Source organism: Pyrus communis, chromosome 7, assembly GCF_041283825.1.
Source record: "Pyrus communis isolate YQ-2024b chromosome 7, ASM4128382v1, whole genome shotgun sequence".
Classification (NCBI taxonomy): domain Eukaryota; kingdom Viridiplantae; phylum Streptophyta; class Magnoliopsida; order Rosales; family Rosaceae; genus Pyrus; species Pyrus communis.
Genome location: NC_142571.1, coordinates 2,835,671 through 2,857,041, shown reverse-complemented (window position 1 = coordinate 2,857,041; position 21,371 = coordinate 2,835,671). Strand labels below are relative to the sequence as shown.

Here is a 21,371-nt window from a genome sequence, read left to right as displayed (position 1 = left end):
ATCGGGTTACGGACCACTCAACGGAACCAAAATACTAAGCAGAATTCTGAACCACTCAATGAAGTCATGGAGTAGAAGGGATTCCGGACCTCTCAATGGAATCCGAATGGATACAATTTTGGACCACTCAACGAAATCATGGAGAACAATGGATATCGGACCACTCAACGAAATCCAAAGCATTATACGATTCTAGACCACTCAACGGAATCCAAATGGAGCAGGAAACCGAACCATTCAATGGAACCCCAGCGGAACCCAGCACCTGACCACTCAACAGAATTGACCGGAAGTCCAAGAAACATAACAACGGCTTGAAGAAACAAGACATGAATCAAGTTACTAAATTCATGAAAGCTCAACGAAATGAAACAAGCACAAGTACTAAATTTAGAATGGACCAACGAAGCAAGAAATGAAATGATATCGAAGCAACGAATCCCCATGACAATGGGTTAATGGTCCACTGCTAGCCTTCACATTTAACAAACAATCCAACATGAATTTCACAAATATTCCTTATGCACAAGTCAAATCACATTTCATAATAATAGATCGATGGCTAATTATTAAAAATAACATTTTAATAAAAATCACATTTATAAAACCAAGTCATATCCACAAAGGATACTGATAGGTACATTATTTATCATATTTTCATATTAATTATCCCTATGTTTTGTTAAGGAATTGATTATAAAAGAGCCTTATTACTTTCATTTTCTTAGTTTCAGCCATTCTGTGCACTTAGGACGTTTTTGGTGATAATTCGACTTTCCGGAGGAGTTTTGATGCAAGGCTAATTGGTGAAGGAAGCTAAGAGGCTGAAGATCGTTGTGTCCGAATGTCATAATTTTTCATGGAGCCATTCATTCTAGTTTCACAAATGAATCCCGTAGAAGTTGTTTTCATGTCAGAATTGCACAGTTGTAGGAGAATGAAGATTTGAAGGCTTTCCCAATTTTTCCTAGTGACGTGCAATAAATGCCTGGAAAGATAAGAGATAAAGCTATATTTCCATATTTTTACAGAATTTTCCAGAAGATAAATCAACCCCAAAACTGGCCTGCAAGATAGATGACCAGGGCCGGTCTTGAGATTTTTGAGGCCCAGGGCGACATCAAAAAATATGCCCTAACTCCATATAATAAAAATTATTTATTTTCATAGGTAAAACTTCGATAAAATAACACTTAGAAAAGCACACCAAATTTAATAATTTAGAAAGGGTAATGTTAAGAATACTAAATTTGTAGACAAAATATGGTAAACTAAATGACATGGAAGTTGATGATTGAATTATTATTTAAGAGTTGATTAACGTGTTTATTTCTATTGGTGACACAACATTTGGTTTGAGAGAAGAGAACCAAAACCTAGGCTTACAAGTAGATGTTTCCCCTTGAAATTTTGGAGTGCTTTTATATAAAACTGTGAGGTGTTTTTTTCTTATTTACCTACTTTGTCAATATGCGACTACAACAGTATATCATATTTTTGAGTTTTTAATTGAAATGTATAAGCAATGGATGAGAGAATTAAAAATAATTAGAATTCTGAGTCTCATCACCTATCTTTGTTCTTCCTCAAACTTTAACTTTTATCTCTTTCACTTCCTCCACGGGTCGCAGCAGCTATGCCTCTCGACATGGAACCTCTCATCATTCACATTTTAACCCGTAAATCTTGTAGAACTAATGAAATTTTTTTCGTAATTTTTTCTGAAATTCGTTAGCTAGATAAATTTGTTATCAAAATCCTTCTCCAATTCTACCTCTTCCTCCCTATACCTTTGCAATTTTCTCTGACCTACAACCATATGTGATTGTTACTGTAAAATTATTTTTTCAAGAATTATATTTCTTTATAAATAAAATAAGAGAATTTGAGAGGCATGGCTTTTGCTCATGGAAGTTAAAAGAGACGACAAAAGGGTTGAGGAAGAACATTAATAGGTGTTGGGCACCATATTTCTAATTTATTGTTTTATTAATTATTTGTATTTTAATGAATTCTTGGCATTAAGTTAGCTGTTTAGTTTGTTGTGCAAATTACATCCCGATGTTAAATGGTGAGGGGAAAGGCATGAAAGGGAAAGGATAAGGTGCCTTGCACTGATCCTAAACAGAATATCGTAAAAAATTGGAAAAAATACTGAACACATCAGGTTTTGAACACGACACCGTCCTATTGAGCAAGACGCGTAACACCACCGCTGCTGCCTAAAGTTCTTGTTGATTAAACCAAGGTTTCAAAATTTATAGGCTTATGGAAATACATCCCTATCAATTTTTGGTGCCCCTCGAGTTTTTGAGGCCCCGGACGGTCGCCTTGCTAGCCCTGGGATAGGGCCGGCCCTGCAGATGACGGGTTTCCCAAGCCAAGAAGGATTCTTCCCTAGTTTGTGTCATTAACTGTTTAGGAGTTTGTTTTATTTAAGGAGAGTTTCTCCTAGACTTTTGAGGGTTTTCTAGTATAAATAAGGTCCCTAAGCTCTCTCTAATATATCCATCCATCCACGCCCGCATAACCCATATCGCCCACATCATACTACCATTCACCATCTCCGCAACTAGTGAAGAAGAGCTTAGGGATGTGCTTTGCCGTGGACTTCGGGTTCTATCTTTCTTTTATTTTTATTTCTATGTGTAACTAAGTTATTTTCTAAGGTTTATGATGAAGCCATGACATGAATATTTGCGAAGTACTTTGTTGATTATTATCCGATTATATGCCATGTTAGATTCTTAATCTTTGTGGATATTTTATTCTAGATTCGGATTTCTAATGATTGATCACCTTTAGGAATTTTTCATCTAGAGATTTAGATAAATCTATGAGGATGACCAATCAATTAGGTTCATTGGAACTAAGATTAAGAAGAGTAGACAAACTAGTGAGGATGACCAATAGTCCTACTTGGTTGACATGATTCTTCTACACTTAATGGGTTTTTATCCTAACCAATAGGATATAATTATCATGTAGAGATACAAGAGTTGATGCCTGACCATGGATTAATCCATACCTTAGAAAGAACAACCTTTAACATTGGCATGGTAATTGGATAGTAATTGGCTCTAGGAAAAGTAAATAGGATTGTTATTGGTGGATTCATAACCTTAGACTTCCATTGTTTCTCAATTTCTTCTTGAGTCGTGTGTTTATTTTAATTAATTGTCTTTTCTTTTTCTTGTTAATTATAGTTTTAATCAATTATTCAATTCAATATATCCTTTGTTTGTTTATTTAAGTCTAGCATGATTAATTGGTTAAATTGGTGTTAAAGCAATCCATGTGGGATCGACCTCGTATTTGCATATATTACTACAATTGATTCGTGCGCTTGAGAGTTTAATTTGGTTTAGATTAGTCTATTATTTAGGTTAGTTTAAATACACATCAAATACTAAATATGAAATCAGGGTAATAACAATATCACATATATTAAAGTCACTCACTAAGATAGGCCCGCAAAGCCTCACTTAGTCTCTAGTAATACTAATTTTAGAACTTAAGGACGGTTACAAACATTTGGATCAAAGTCAACCTCAGTAATTCAATTCATCAAGATTCGTATGTCGGATTCTCGATTTGTCAATTCCTAATGTCCTAAAATATTACGTACTATAATGTATTAAAGTTTGGTGTCGATCCAATGGTCAGATCGTCGATTCTTATACTGATCAAGTGGCATACCATAATGAAACTAGGTTCAAACAATCAAATCACATCAAACGGATATCAAATCTAAAATCAAGACATCTAATTTAACTTAAAAATGCATCGTCGGCCCATTAGCCACGCGTCGGTTTTCAGCGAACTGAAACCCAATTTTCCGACAAACTCCAAAAATTACCAAATTTTACAGAATTATAGAACACAACAAGGGGAAGAACTTTTATACCTGGTGAAGTCCAATTCAGCCGGAAAATACCTGAAATTTCCCTCGATCCGTCGAAACCCTAGAAATGGGTGTTCTTGATTCGACTCCAAAACAAGCTATGATGCCTCAACCAACCTATGGGCATTGTTCCTAGGGTTGAAAGAAGTTGATTGATGGTGGTAATTGACTGTAATACTTTCAAGAATGGCGGATCGTAGCCATAGACCTCTTGGTGCCACCGACGTCATTCTTCGAGAAAATGAAGCCAATCCTTGTCGAGTTTGAGTGAAAATGGAATAGGGAACGACTGGGTTCGAAGTGAGGATCAATATGGCATCGATCTCGTCGTCAATGGTGGCCGAAATAAGGAGATGCGGTTGGGTTGGGTCGGCGGGTCGAATAGGGGGTCCGGGTTATCTAATTCCTCCCTCCCCTCCTTTCCCTAATTTCTCTCATTTCTGATTGGCCAGTTTCTCCCATCCTTTCCCTCATTTCTCTTCTCTTCTTCCCATCTCAGTCATACACATCACACCCAAATTGCTGCTCTAGCAAATTTAGAGCCTTCCATATTAGTGGTTAATTACTATTTTACCCCTGCATTTAACCGCTAATTTCTCATTCGTTAAAACTTCTTTCACAAACGATTTTCACCTACGCACTCGTGAGGTTGAGCTCTATCCAAATATATAAATAAAAGTGACAAAACATATAGGAATTTAATACCTCCTAAAAAATTCCGTTTAGTTCATTAAGGGTGTTTTCGTCCTTTTACTTATCGGAAAGAAAAAAAAAACTATATGCTGTAATTATAAATGCGTCGAAACTAAGAATATGAAATACGTAATTTTAAATAGTGAAATCCGGGGACGGGATTTTGCACCTTATATGTCTAGGGTTTAAAAACTCCTTCTAAACATGGAAATAAGCAAGAATCAAAGGGTATCGGTGTAATCTGATTCCTTTGTTGTTTGGATAGAAAGGAATTACGTAGAGAAAATATTAGGGTTTAGGGTTGCATGAAACTTACCACTCTAGGTCTTCCTCTCTCCCTTACATAGAGCCAGAGACGGATCTACAGAGGGACTTGGGAGGTCACAGGACTCCTCGGCGATCCTAAAATGCTGCTAGAAATTTTCTGGAGGACCCCTCATACTCGAACACGAGGCCAGTGCAGACTGTCTGTGCTGCAGCAGCAGCAGGTTGCACCTTGCAACAGAGAAGAAGACAACAAGAGAGAAGAAAGAAAAGAGGGCATTTAAAAAAATTGGTCCAAAACGCAGTGTTTTGGCCAATTTGTTATTTTTTTTTAAACCAATGAGACACACGTTTGCAATTGGTCCACCGTTTGCAACATGATTCCATAATCTTTTTGAAAGTCTAGCCCTACATGGGCCATCTTTCCCGTCCCAGGAATCCCTTTCGCTTCTCCTTTCCCCGTTCCACTGCTTTTCCCCCTAATCCCCCCATCTTTCTTATATTCACCCAAAACCCTAAATTTCTAATCCCACCCAATCCCATATTATAATTATATTACTCCAATATCATACCTCCACTTGTTTCAATTCTCACAGATCGAGATATAATTATAATTATATTAACTTTTCAATGTTATTTTTGTCTATAAATTTTTTAACCTTTATTATTGGGACCCCCCGAGTTTAAAATCCTAGATCTGCCACTGCATAGAGCTCAAGATAGGTGCTCACAAATATTTCCTCGGGAGGCCAGGCCTTTTGGTTTCGCTTAGAAGTGAGAGGTCTTAAGTTCAAATCTCATAGATGACGAATTCGATATCAAACTAAGTTACCCATTATGTGATTTAACCGAACTTCCCTTCCCCTTATTAGAATTCAACCCACGAAGTTCCTTTTTCTTTAGGCCCAAAGAGAAAGCAGGCTCTCTCCAAAGAGACAGAAACCCCCTCACCCCAACTTTGGTCTATGTCTAATCCTTTTAACTATGTTGGCCCACTTCATATTTTTTTGGGCATTACAACATTGATGAATATAAAATCATATGATAAAGTAGATAGTATCAAAGGCTGACGTAAGACTCGTGTCACCGCCATTGACAAAAGTCTTACATTTCCATGAGACTGATTGACTTTTGTTGCCACTGCCACACCAACTTCAAGCCTCCTCTCCTTCGAATTTGATTCCATTCGGATTCAAATTGTAAGCATCTTAAAGATTCTCACATTATAATTATTTATTGTATATCATGCAGTTAAAAATTATTTAAATTTTTTTATTTAAAATTAAACATAAATATACTCAACAAAAACTAACATTACGATATACAATGAACAATTAAAATATAAAATCTCTAAAATCCCAAAAAAATAAAATCCTGAAAATATCCTCGTCCCCCTCCTTTCATCTTTTAAACTATTTTTCTGTTTGATACCATTCGTTCAAGCGCCGTCAACCTGCACACCCTAGGGCCCACACCCTACTTTTAATAGTTGGTTGCCTTGCCATCATCAATAAAATCAATATACAATACTATTTCTAATAAATATAATTTCTCTCTCTTAATCTTTTTTAGTAATTACATATTCTCAACGTGGATTTATATAAGATAGTATTATCTACATATTCATTTATATTTCTCAAATAATTTTTATTTCAAACCGCCCGATCATTCGCGTAAATGACGGGGTCATACAAAGGCTGAGTGTGGAGTCAGAACCAACCATTCCCAGCGGAATTAAATTATTTTCTTCATTACACGAATCATATATAACGTGCAGTTAGGTCATCAATCATCATCCTTTTGAAAAACAAAATAATAAAGCAAATTCCCCACTTTCTGTAGACTTATATTTCAAAACATAAGTATACATCCACCATCAGGCATCATCATCCGCTTGTTGTACAGTAAAAATATATTTTTTTAACTAGTTGATTATCTATACTAAAGAAAAGAAGGTGAGTTTAGCCTCATAATGAATTAGTAATAATATAGTTCAAGTACGTCTTTGGCGAAAATCAAACCTAAGACATTTCACTTGCAAATGAAGAAAAATAATATTAGACCATAGTACTATGTGGTGTACAATAAATACTTTTAAATATAGTTTATTAAAAATGAACATTACCGTTCACCAAGAGGAAATAACCCGAGTGAGGATCCGGCGCACATCCGTTCATCGTACATAATAAGGTCAGTTTTTGTTAGGTACTGTTTATATTCAATTTTAAATAAAAAAATTTCCAATAATTTTTTACCACACGATATACGATAAACAGATGTGATTGGAGGATTCCCAGGATCCTCACAAAGAGAATCCAACGAGGATCCTCTTGGGAATAACCCGACATCCGTACACATTTACTCTTTTTACCACACGATATACGATAAACAGATGTGATTGGAGGATTCCCAGGATCCTCACAAAGAGAATCCAACGAGGATCCTCTTGGGAATAACCCGACATCCGTACACATTTACTCTTTTTACTTTTTTTTTCGAAAGTTTTTATTTATTTATTATAAGTGATAGTTTACACTAATATATTATAACAGGAACAAGAAAAGAATTTAAATTCAAAATACAGTGAGTTAAGAAGGAAAAAAAACTCTAACCATAGCTCTTTTAGAAGCATTTTTAAAATGATTAAAAGTTTTTCTAATAAAAATATTTTTAGAATCAATTCTTTTTAAAAATATAAATACTAGAAAGATACTTAAAAGTACTTCCTAAAGAAGCACATAACTGAAATTCAAAAAACAATTTTTTTTCTAAAAACACAAACAAACCGCTCAACAATCCAGCATTTTCACTATTTCTTGTTAATTGACATGCAAGTTTGGCGGGGAGAGGGAGGAAAGAGAAGTGCACATAACGCACGAAAGGTTGACCAATTCCGAGTTCGTAACTTGTCAACTCGCACGCACTTCCATTTCAAACACAACCAACCACCCAGCACCCATATCATTCCTCCTATCAAAATCTTATCCCTTTCCTCTTGCAATGATCCCAACAAACACGACCCAAATCCCAGAGTTCCAGATCCAAACACAATCAGACATCGCAAAAATGGAAGTGAAGGTCCGTACGGTTCGGTCCTTGGTCTCCAAGCTCAGCTCCGTCTCCTCCCAAACCCGAGCCGACGCTCTCAAAGAGCTTCGCCTCATCACCAAGCTCGACCCAGACAGCCGCCCCCTCGTCGCCGAATCCGGCGCCATACCTTACTTGTCCGAAACCCTCTTCGACTCCTCCCCTTCCCTCCAAGACGACGCCGCTGCCGCCCTCCTAAACGTCTCCATCTCCTGCCGCCACTCCCTCATCTCCACCCGCGGCCTCCTCGACGCTCTCTCCCACGTTCTCCGCCACCACGCATCCCCTTCCTCCTCCCCCTTCGCCGTTCAGTCCTCCGCCGCCACCCTCCACAGCCTCCTCGTCGTCGACGACTACCGCCCCATGATCGGCTCCAAGCGCGACATCGTCTACTCTCTGATCGACATCGTCAAGAGCCCCAATTCTCCCGCGCGGTCGGTGAAGGATGCGCTGAAGGCGCTGTTCGGGATCGCTCTCTACGCGCTCAACCGCGGCGCGCTGGTGGAGCTCGGGGCCGTTCCCGCGCTTTTTACTTTGGTGGTGAAGGACGGGCGCGTGGGGATCGTGGAGGACGCCACGGCTGTGATCGCTCAGGTGGCCGGGTGCGAGGAGAGCGAGGAAGCGTTTCAGAGGGTTTCCGGGGTCAGGGTTTTGGCCGATTTGCTGGATCTCTCGACCGGGTCCAGCTTGAGGAGTAAGGAGAACGCGGTGGGTGCGCTGCTTAATCTGTCCAGGTGCGGCGGAGAGAGGGCGCTGAGGGAGGTGAGGGAGGAGGGGCTGGGAGTGGTGGATGGGATTGCTGATGTGGCGGAGAGTGGCAGCGCAAAAGCGAAGAGCAAGGCAGTTGCGCTGCTGAAGGTGGTTGATGGCGGGAGCGGATCCATTGCCAGCGTTTTCAGGGATCCGCGGTTTCATTCTCTACTAAACCAAACTTCGTAAATTTGGTGTTAATTTTTTTTAGTGATGTAGATATTGTAGATTTTACGAGTTCAATGTATGATAATTAGGAATGATTGATTAACCTTTTCATTAAAAAACGGAAGGAATGATTGACTGATTGATTAACATCTTCAGGTGGTGTTGAATTATCAATTTTTTTGTCCGACAAAAATAGAGCATTGGTATTGTTGCTTTGATCTATGACTAGCTATTGCCGTTAAATTTAAGATAAGATAAGCTAAGATGAACTTAATTTGTAAGATTTTTCTTCTTGTCTTGAGCTAAAATTGAATTATGTCTAGATAAATTTATCTTACACTGTCGATTTTAAGTCCAGATAAAAGAGGAGGGGCAAGAGAGGGCGTTAGGTGGTCGACAGCAGATATTTCGTTCTTACGTCAAATTCTTATCATAATAAATCTTAAACGAAAGCAGACTCTACTTAGTGAAATAGGGCTTTGTTGTTGTTGTTTGTCTTGAGCTGAAAGGCTTCAGGGAAGAGGTTTCCCTTTGGATAATTTGCACTCGGTGGTTTATTAGGTTGTTTTATGGGTTATCTTTCTGGCTTAGTGTTAATTAATTTATCATCAACAAGTTAAGCCCCTTTTGTTGACCACCAATATGGATGAAATCTTTTAAAAGATTGAGTAATGTTATTCATGTCATGTTTTTATACAACATTTCATACCATCTTAGGTGGTATTTGATGTGGACAATCACATCATTTGAATTAATCAGATTTTTAAATTTAGTTCATTATTTAATAAACTAATAATTAAGAAAAACTAATTAATTAAATGATGATTGTGGTATACGAGGAGTCTTTCTCCTTCATTTCCTTGAGTTTTGTAAATTTTTCAAATGATGTGGCTGTCCATATCAGATGCTACCTAAGGTGATATAAAAATATGGTATGAATAACATTACTCTACAAGATTAGCCGCTGAGTATCTTTATCACAATTAATTATCGGTTGAGGCTTTTGGGCCACCAAAACTTGTGCTTTTTGGGCCACCAAAATTTGTTGCTTTTTGACTTATAATCCATGTTGCTAACCTAGTTGCCATTTTGTTTCGGAAAATGATAAAGGCGTACATTCCTTTCTTGATAATTAAAAATAATATTCGTTGTTGGTGGTTGATTTATTCATTTGATAATTACAATTAAAAAAATATATATAAGAAGATTAAAAAAAGTGTAAAAATTACCTCCGTTCTTTTTTCTAGAATTTCTTTCTTCCTAGGCTTTCTTTATGTTTGTTTTATTTTCTTCTGAGAAACTTAGTTGTTTTATGTAAAAGCTCGTTATATGTAATCTGTCTTTTCTCATTAAGAAGAGACATTTTGTCACGTGTGTACAGATATTTTTTTATCTTATTCAATTACTTTGTTTATTTTGTTAATAATAGTAGATAGATGTTGGTAGGAAAATTGAATTTTATTAGTGTTTGTTTTCTACGAGTATGGTTTGTCAAACAGCTCAAAAGTGAGAGGGGTAGGCGGTGGACCTTTTTATTGGAATTAAATCGTGATATTCATGTTTTTTTAAATGAAAAAAAGAAGAAGAAAAGAATCGTCATTTCATGGACAACCAAAAGCGAGTTTTCAATTGTCAAACTTGTTTCTTTTATTTTTTATTTGGGTTTAAAGATTTTTTTGCCTTTTTTTTTTTTTTTTTTGCTGAGTTGTCAAACCTATTTCTCTATCGAGGGAACTAATGGTCAAACTACATAAAAACGTGCTTTTGATGTAGCTGTCGGTTTTTAGGCAAGAAATCCAAGAATTTTTGGAGGCATTGGCACGAGTAAAAATGGTTGAAATGTCTATTATTTGAAAGAGAGTAAAACGGCCTGAAATCCCAAGAGCTAGTCTTTCAGATGTATAATATTGTTAACACACCATGTTCTGCTAACCAACTTTAATTGTAATTGAATGGTAACATAACGTTTGTTTGTTCGATACATACCTAAATTTATTAGTGACTTAGGGCGAAACGAACTTGTGGCCGCAAGGCTGTAGCTAATTTGGAATGCAAATGTTGAATCACAAGCCACTCGATGCTATGTCGTGTGATTATATCTTTGAACCCCATAGAAAGAACGTTAAAGAAAGGATGTCATTTAATGGTCATTTTATCAAGAACGTCCATGCTTTGGGGACCATTTCGATAAGCTCACCCTATATCCCTCCATCTGTTCGAAGTAACGGTATCATTAGTATCAAACAGTCAATTAAACTAGTTAAATATTTTCTAAGTGCCACTGTTGTATTTGTAATAGGCGTGTTACTGTTGGTTCTGCCAACCGAAAGAGTTAGTTACTTAGTTAGATCTTAGTTAATGTTAAAGTTTGCATCACAAGTAAATCGACTTCTAATTAAGGGACTGTGCCGTAAGTGAGGTACTGGCTCATTCTTGATTCTTTTCTATGCCTTGCTTTGAAGGGCTTCATTATTTTCTTAATGAATACCAAATAATATTCATTGGCTCGTAGAAAACCTCTTCCACTTCCTTTTGCTCATCGGACTAACACTTCAGAGGTTGAAATCCTCGTCTTTAATTAGATCCTGGCTTTCAGATTTGGGTTCGGGTTTATTTTCCGATGCAGCAGCATTAGCATTTGCTTGTTCAAGCAAGGCGACAGTATGCATAATTTTCTCTTTTGGTATTATGTACAATTATTTTAGGAAGTATTATTCTCAGTCTAAAATTCTCATTTTGTACTTTAAACTTTCTATATTTAGAAATAAAAATACAATTATGAGGAGTGCAAATTGAAATTTTTAGAATGCTAATAACGGTTTTCTTTTTTTTATTCTTGATGATGATATAGGCTTCTCACTTACAGTTATCTTGGTTTTATTTGTTTCACTTTTCTTCTAAAAAGACTTCAAATAAAAGGGTAAAAAGTGTTGGAAAAATTCCCGCTGCTAATGAAATAATTAGGTCCATTGCTGAGGACATTAAACGGCTTGCCTCATCGTTTGAGCTAGTAGAATAAAATCATGTCTACAGAGAAACTTAACAGCGGATGCTATTACTTCCCTCAGGCATAGTTGTATTAATTTATATATTTGGGATGGGTGTGTTCCTCCCCAAGCAAAAAATGCTATCTTGTATGATTATCAAGGCCTTGGGTGTCACTGAGGTTTCTCTTTAATTTAATCTTCTTCTTTCTTAAAAAATAAAATAAAATAAAAATTCCCACTGCTACCTAGGGGTGGAAATTTTTACTAAATTACCATACCAACCATCCTACCAACCATACCATACCAAATTATTATAAAAAATTTGTACCAATTAGTAATGATACGGTATTTGTATCGTACCATACTGTTTCAGTATGGTGCTGGTATCCAAAACCAGTACTGGTGGTATACCGTACTTACCAATATTATTAATATTATATTATGTTTTTATTCATATAATTATTTGAGGGCAAAATTAATAATAATTATTGTAGAAGTGTAAAAAATGTAATAAAAACTGAAATATGAGTTGATGTCATATAATTTGTAGAAACTTTATAAACATCAAACAATATTTTCACTAACCATTGAACTTTGAACATAATATCAACGATCCAAACCGTTCATCTTCTTGCATCCTCTAATAGATCATGTTTTCAAAAAAGAAAATCTGAAAAAAAAAAAAAAACAAAAACAAAATTTGATGAGAAAAAATGAAGCGTAAATGTAAACAACAATCAACGGTTAAATTTTGATCTATGATTTATATAATTATAATGGTGAATTTCAAAGTTAAGCTCTTCACGAAAGTTGTAAAATTTGTCATTACGAGCGTTTATATATTTTTTCTATATTTTTTACACTTCTACATTAATTAAAAAATATTAGATTTTGGGCAAACTAAGTGGCGTAAAACAAAGTGGCAATTTCCATTGGCATACCATACCAACCAAACTATTTGGTATACCGTTATTAGGTACACCAAAAATTTGGTACGATAATGGTAATAGATTTTACCATACCAAATATTTGGTATGATAATTGGTACAGAGATTTTGATACGGTAATGTACCAAAACCACCCCTACAGTGCTACCTAGTGCCGCTTATTTGAGAGTAACACTTAGTACACGTGTAATTATTTCATAAGCCATTAAATGCTAAATTTGTGTGCTCACACCAAAGAAACCCTTGCATACAATTATTATTATTATTTTTTTTTATACAACAATATGTTTACACTAAAGAGTGGGGAGAGGGGAGAATAAATTTGCAATATGTTTGCACTAAAGAGTGGGGAGAGGGGAGAATAAATTTGTTAATAACTCGTCATCTTCAAAATTTGAACCTAAAGACCTCTCACTTACAAGTGAAGAGAAATAACACTAGACTATATTACTAAGTAGCTACAATTAATACAACATTAATTGGAGAGATGGAGCCATGAAGGAACAAGGATGGTCCTAGACCTATCCTGACATTTTTCCACACATAAAAGTTTAGTGAAATACATATGATTTTCAAGATTTTTTTGTAGACCCAAGGCACCAATCTGACGTTTTTATTTTACTTTCTTTCATTAGGTTTGATTTGAGGTTGATGGGTCCTATGGAGTTTAGGCTATTCATTACTTGTGAGCTTTGAGGAGGAGGGAGAGAGGAAGAAAGTTAAAGAGGCATGGAATTTAGGTTTATGCAAGAGAATGATGTGGATGACACCATACCAGACCCAAACAACGGTGGTAGGTTGCTTACCATGTGGCAGAGTAAAATTAGGAAAGCATATCAAATTGAGAATTTTGGACCCTTCTAGGCTTAAGTCATGGCTCCATCATTGATTGTACATGAGGGTATTATCTTACCTCTTTTAGTGAGACTAGACAAGTAGTTTTAAGTTTGTATGGGAAAGCTTTTTTTCTTTTATGATTATGTGTGAAGATAGGATATAAAGGGAACTTTCATAAAAAGGGTTTGGACTAAATTTATTTTAACTAAAAACTATGCTATAACATTATTTAATGAAAAATAACTATATATTAATGAAAACCCCTTAAATTTTAATAAAAGGACAAAAGAACTTAAATTTTAATGAAAATGACACAATTTTAATATATATAAAAATAAATAAAAAATAAATGACTCGCGGTGACACACCCTGACCGGAGTCGAGACGTGCTGGCAGTCATGTGAGGGTGACGTAGCCAAGTGCGCAACAGAAGTGATAATTATGCGAAAACATGGGTAATAATAAAAAAAAAAAAACAAAACTCAAACTTAATTAGTCTAGAAATAAGTGTGTAAAAGTGAACATAACCAAACAAAAGTATTCAGAGCATAGGTATCAACAATGCAGTCAGACAAACGAAGTACTAATTATACAAACAAGGAGAAGTTCCCTACAGTTATTTAGTAGATCGTCAGAATCGCTGAGAAGTCCTCGTGAGCCACCAAGATGTACAGCTACCTAGGACCTAGAGGGGGCAAAACAAAAGGGTGAATGGGCAAAAACAAAACATTTGAAAACACATTTATCTTTTTTGAACATAATAACCCCTCATTGTAAAATCTGTATAGCCTTCAAAAAATAATACTACGTGTATACATACAAATACCAATGTACAAGGCCAGTAAAAACTGAAGTATGCCATGTCATAACGTTTCCACACTAAAAGATGTAAGCCAAGTGAAATCAACATAACGTGAAAGATTATGCCCTGGCCTCGGGCGGGAGCACTAACACCGGGGTGCAACAATGATGAGCTCTAAATGCATCTATGCATGACAATGTGCAATGCTTAAAATAATGCATCTATGCATATACTCACTTGAAGCTTACCTGGACCTTCGCAACATCAAGCGATATAATTCACGATTTATAATAATGCAATACTTAAAATGTAACTCATTTTCGACATGGCACTTAAAGCATAAATCATTTTAAAAATGTTCTGGAAACCACGATACACACACACACACACACACATATATAGAAAGCAAATGCCAAACTAATAAGTAGTAGGATCATGCGTGTGTATATATTGTTTGATGATGCGAAGCCCAGGTGAGCTTCAAGTGAGTATAATGTGATGATATTGGTTGCATTGCACATTGTTATGCATAGATGCATTTAGAGCTCATCATTGCTGCACCTCGGTGTTAGTGCTCCTGCCCAAGGCCAAGACACAGTCCTTCATGTGATGTTCACCTTCCGTACCGCATGCTGACCTTGGATCCAAGTTTGATGCCAGCCCTGTCGTACATACCATAATAGGTGACCCGCGATTATTCTCACAGTCTTCACATGATCTTAGCACTTGAGCGTACATGTTACACCCAGCCCTGTCGTACAGACCACAATAGGTGGGTCCGACTCGTGTGCTAGCATGTATTGATGAGCTATAGGTCCAGTCGTACATGTCACATTAGGTGACTTCGACTGGCATATTATTTTATGTTGATTTCACTTGGCTTACATCTTTTAGTGCGGAAACGTTATGACATGGTGTACTTCAGTTTTTACTGGCCTTATGCATTGGTATTCGTATGTATATACTTAGTATTATTTTCTAGAGATTATACGAGTTTTACAGTGAGGGGTTATTATGTTTAGAAAAGATAAATATGTTTTCAAACATTTTGTTTTTACCCACTCACCCGTCTGTTTTGCACCCCTCCAGGTCCTAGGTAGTTGTACATCTTAGTGGCTCACGAGGAGTTCTCGGCGGTTCTGATTATCTACTAAACAACTATAGGGATCTTCTCCTCGTTTATATAATTAGTACATTGTTTGTGTAACTGCACTGTTGATACCTGTGCTTTGAATACTTGTGTTTGGTTATGTTCACTTTTACACATTTATTTCTAGTCTAATTAAGTTTGAGTTTCGTTTTTTTTTTAAATTTTTTATTATTATTACCCATGTTTTCGCATAATTATCACTTCTGTTGCGCACTTGGCTACGTCACCCTTACGTGACGGCTAGCACGTCTCGACTCCGGTCGAGGTGTGTCACGAGAGCCCTGTACTTCCATCACAGACACAATTTATGAAACTAAACACTATTTATAAAACTGAACATTACTACACTATTTATTGGTTCAATTTCATAAACATTGCCTAGTTCTTGGTCCACTTTCATAAATAGTGCTTAGTTCTTGGTCATGTTTCATATATAGTGCATAGTAATTGGTACAGTTTCATAAATAATGTCTCTTTATTGATCCGGTTTCATAAATAGTGCCTAGTTCTTGGTCATGTTTCATAAATATTGTCTAGTTCTTAATCCAGTTTCATAAATATTGTATAGTCCAGTTTCATAAATAGTTTCCACCTATTGGGTTAGTTTTGGAAATAATGTCTAATTCTTGGTTTCGTTTCATAAATAATGTCTGCTTATTGGTCCAGTTTCATAAATAATGTCTATATATTGGTCTAGTTTCATGAATAATGTCTACTTATTGGTTAACTTTTATAAATAGTGTTTAATTTTTTGTTCAGTTTCATAAGGTTTGAAATTTAGATCCTTTTTGGTCCTGTAAAAGCATCACTTGAGCAAAAAACGATGAACCTAGAAGTGATCTTTTAGATCAAAACCTTGAGAAGATTATGTTCTCAATAATTATATTTAAAAAGTTGTTTTTATTTACCAAATTAAAATTTCATCACGTTTTTTACATACCTACAATAATAAGTGTAGCTCTCCATTCAATTTCTTAAGCTTAGGTGTCTTCTTGGAGAAATTATTTCTTGTGCCCGTAATATAAATGGTACACCACGTGTTATTATGTAAATGGTGGGAAATTTTATTTTTTATGTTATTAATTTTTTAACACAAGAATCTCACAACTTGTATAAAAACGCGCGGTGTACCACTTTGTGTTCTGGGCACATTAAAAAATCTCTCGTCATTTTGACTACTATTGAAAAACAACACAAAAATAAAACTGGGGAATGTAATTCAATTTGAAGATTTTTTCTTATTCTAAGCGGGAAAAAAGAATCTATTAATGTAGCTGACAATGGGAAAAAAAAAAAAAAAACGTAGAGTGGAAAAGGGGGATGCGCCTAGTGCAAGTTGGGTTTTTTGATGTTGTTGTTGTTGTTGTTTATTTTTTAATAGTTCTTTTATCTTTATCATTAAATAAAATTAGTAGATGATTTTTTTTTATTAAATTGCAAAGATTTGAAATCCTTTTTATTAGTTTTCTTTTGTTTTATAGCAATAGGTGTGCATAAGTATTGTTGACTTTTTGGCTTTAATCGTCATTTGGCAAACACATAAATTGAAAATGTCAAAATTGAGAATTGTCGAATTTTTGGCTTTAATCGTCTCTAGCTATGCTTGCCTTGAAGATTTTTAACGATACACTAGTGTATGAGATGTACCGGTATTTAAATGAATAAATTGAGAATGTCAAAATTTAATCATCTGATATATTAGTGCATATCATACGTTAGTACATTGAAGAATTTTCACTTACATTATCAATTAAAAAGTAAATGAGTATTGTGGTAAATTTCTTATTCTTATTGCAATATAATAATATAAATAAAAATATGGAATACATCATTAACAAGCTGGAATAGCTCAGTTAGCTACAGTGTGTGGCCCTTAACCATAACATCAGAGGTTTAAGCCCTCCTTCTAGCGGTTTTTTACTTCCATTTTGATGTGGTAAAAACTAACACACAAATTAAACCCTTTTTAGACAATTATAGTATACATAAGTAAGGATCGTTCTAAGCCGGGAATTAGAAAGGATGCTAATCAACACAAATTAGACTCTAATAACTCAAAACTGACTAGATTGACTCAAAACAGCGCAAAACAAACAAATTGACTCAAAACAGGAACTAAAGGGTGATTTGGATGAATTCTAGACTTAACTTGACTCAAAACACTAATGGGGGACAGGTTTGAACAAAATTTAAAACTAAAACTAAGTAACTTGCAGAAAACAAACTAATTGATACTAAATTAGGGTGAATGAAGGGGGTGAAAGGCTAGCTAGAGGGTCCTTCTCCACACATGACACATATGCAACACAAATCGATCTCCAATTACTATTCCTATAAACCATGAATGACAATGCCCCAAGTTAATCGTGAACTGCACAAATTAACCATCAGATTTTCCTAACTTCATTGAATTGGACTCAGCGACGCAATCAAATTATTCTTATCAAGTTCCCTATATGAACTGCATGATGGAGATACATATCAAAGATCATTAAGTTCTATGAAAATCATAAGCATTGACATGACATTCGTAACTATGAAAAGCATGATACTCCTGCCAGAAATTTACTTAACACAATCATGACTAGTGATTTCCACTATTTATAAATATAAGTTCATAACTATTAGGTGAAATTCTCTTATATTTTAGCATCAAATTCATGCATGCAAACTAAGTAGGCCTCCTTAATCAACATACAAGAATAAGTTATCAATCAAACAAATAAGTAAATTGCATTCACGATTTATGAAACAATAACTGGATATAATCAATTCATATCACACATATGTTCATGGCTTTGAATTCACCTCTAACTAAAGCGAAATTAGTTCCACATGTCTATCATAACTGAAAACCAAATGAAAACAAACATTGAACTAAAAACTAAAGACATAATACACCTAGAAACGCTGCAACAATCCAAAGGCCTTGGATGCCAGACATGGCTCTAAGCTCTTATTCCTTGCAAGCTGCAGCACTATGTGTTTATTCTCTGAAAATCCAACTCTTGTGTGTGGTGTGTTTCTACTTTATTTTTTATTATGCGGCACCTTTGATTGTATTTATAGGATGAGGGCACAACACAAAAGTTGTTTTGGAGAAGGATTTGGCACTCCAATCCCACAAGGAAAAGGTTAATTGTAAGGCAGAAACCAGGGAGGATAAGGACTAGAATATTCGGCAGGTTCCTAGCAGAAAGGAAAAGAGTGTGGCTTCTAGAACCAAGTTTTTAGGTGCCCTAATTTGAAAATAATTTCCCCTTGCAACTGGAATTTAGGTAGAATAGGATTAGGATGAGGTAAGATAAGATAAAGTTAGTTTGGATAATGTTCCTTCCTTTTATTTGATTCCTTATCTTCTGTGTCTTGAATAAGTTTCTCCATCTCTTTAGCACATTCCTAGCCTCATTTGAACTTCAAAAACGTCCATCCACCTCGCTCCATGCATGTGCTTTCCATTCCAAGTCCAAAACTGCTCTAGAACGCTCCAAAATGCCCTTTCTTGCCAACTTTACCTTTTGGACCTACAAACACACGAAAGCGGCTTAAAACACTCTAATAAATAGAAACTAACTTACTAAATGCAAAGAAACAAGCTAACAAAGTCGCATAAATATGCTCCTATCACATTTCAATTTTTTACTTCCGTTCTATTATCACTTATGGCTTATAAGTAATATAAAGTCCAAAAGCTTTATGTGGTAAAAATATTATATTGGATATGTGAAATCCTAACTTATTCACCTCTCCAATTATTTAGTTTACTCCAACATCTTATAAAATGCCGTGTCTATTTACAAACATGCAATAAAGACAAGGTGAAAAAGAAAATCCAAAAACAGAGTGAGGCTTTTAATTTGTCTTTCACTACGGAGTTGGTAAAACATATAAGAGTTCTAACTACGATTGTGCACCTCTTTGGACAACTTACAAATACAATTCTTATGAATTGAACCCACATACTCCAAATGATATGGGACCATATATAGGAAACAAAACCATGTTACATAAAATATGCATGTGAGTTACGAAACAAAACCACGTTACATACAATATGCATGAGTTAAAGATCATATATGCATCTTAAATCTCCTAACAAAGACGACACATGTTTACATAAGTCCATTTCATTAGGTTAGGCTCAAATTTAAACCAAACTCCAATAATGCAAACTCATCATCGACAAAAAATGAATGTTAGGTTGCCAGAATGGTGGGCTGCATCAAACATAGAAACTTTCAAATAGTTGACGAACCAAAGTAGCACTTTTGTTGCTTATTAATTAATTATAAGATAAATAAACAACAAAATGCCCTACTATATAACAACAAATAAAAACGGAATTATGACAACATAACTAAAATTTAACTGAAACAAACAAAAATAAACATCTTCAACTTGTTTATAAGTTGATGCAAACAATGAATCATGTTTTCAATCTTCTTCTTCTGACTCTAAAGAGATTTATGCGTGCTAGACTGCAAGCTTATATAGAGAAGCTGCCTGCTTGAGCATTTACCATGGAGAAATGGTGCTGGTTTGAATGTATGTGTAGGTGCTGCTTCCGAAAGTCTGCAACATTCTATCGTTATTTGTTTTTCGCAAATTAAACGTATTCTTAATCATAAGAAAACAAATCAAATTTGTATTATTATTTTTTAATTTTATCTACAAATTGGGTCTGAAGTGTCTGGTAGCAATGTCTGGATGGTAAAAGATATAACTAAAATTGCAATGCCGGAAGTTGCAACTTAATCGGTAAAAGAGAATGGTAGATTGATTTTTATTTTTATTTATTTTTGTCGAAAAAAGTAAATGTTAGTTTACCTTTTCAGGATCTTTTTTGAGGGGAAAAAAAAAAACAAAAAAAACAAAACCTTGAGGGCAACTAATACGTAAGAGTCAAACAGAATCGTCTACCTTGCAAAAGTCGGCACCACATGTAACCAGACACATTAAGAATTAAGTTTGATGCCCAAAATTAGCTTATGGACATTAGCTGTAAAGATTTTGCTTCTTTAAAAAAATAACTAGAATTCCGAAACCTTTCAAAAACTTCAATTTTTATTTTTTATTTTTTAAAAAGTTTGATTCTCTCTCCTCCAATTTTCTCTTTAAATTCTCATCATCTTCCATCTTTTTTCTCTCACAATTTTCACACTATCGTTTTCTCTCTATAAAAGGGTCAACAGAAGAGTGTTAACGTGACTTCATCGTAACCGTTTAAATAAGAGGTTAGAGAAGAAGAGGAAAAAAAGAGGGGAGATGATCATACTCCTTGTAAAAATGAGGCATGATGCAATCAATAATTTCGGACAATTTTTGAACCGTTGAAGCATATGTGGGTCAGAATACATGAACTATATATCTAATTTCAATAAGGGCTGTGATATCCATACACCCATTTTTACTTGTCACACACTCTTCTAATTTTCGGCCGTCAGATCAAATGAATTGAAGAAGATCAACGAACAGAAATTAATAAGGGGTGTGTGGATAGCACACCCCTTTCAATAAATAATCTATTGGAACATGAAATTAACGGGTACTTAATTTGTGAAGTTTTTTTTATAAGAACCAACTTTATCCCATAATTGTCATTAGCCAGTCTAATCTTTGCCCTCAGCATTGTCTTAAGTATAATTAAGTTGATCAGTTTCTTTCTTAAGTCTACTCGAATTCAATTAGACTATACGTCACTCACTCAATGTCCTGAAAGCTCACCAATTTCTCTTGTTGTATTATGCACATTTTTTTTAATTCTTCAGGATGATATAGGCTT

General features: G+C 35.2%; 1 protein-coding gene across 1 annotated transcript; it reads left to right on the top strand.

Moving 5' to 3' along the window:
• Nucleotides 1-7,665: 7,665 nt before the first annotated feature.
• Nucleotides 7,666-9,015, top strand: LOC137735269 (U-box domain-containing protein 16). Its single transcript, XM_068474683.2, has one exon. It carries the CDS (start codon nt 7,862-7,864, stop codon nt 8,885-8,887), a length of 1,026 nt encoding a protein of 341 aa, XP_068330784.2. The 5' UTR covers nt 7,666-7,861; the 3' UTR covers nt 8,888-9,015.
• The last annotated feature ends 12,356 nt before the right edge of the window (nt 9,016-21,371 follow it).

Excerpts from the sequence above, each read along its gene's own strand:
- LOC137735269 (XM_068474683.2), top strand. The coding sequence starts at position 7,862 with ATGATCCCAACAAACACGACCCAAATCCCAGAGTTCCAGATCCAAACA.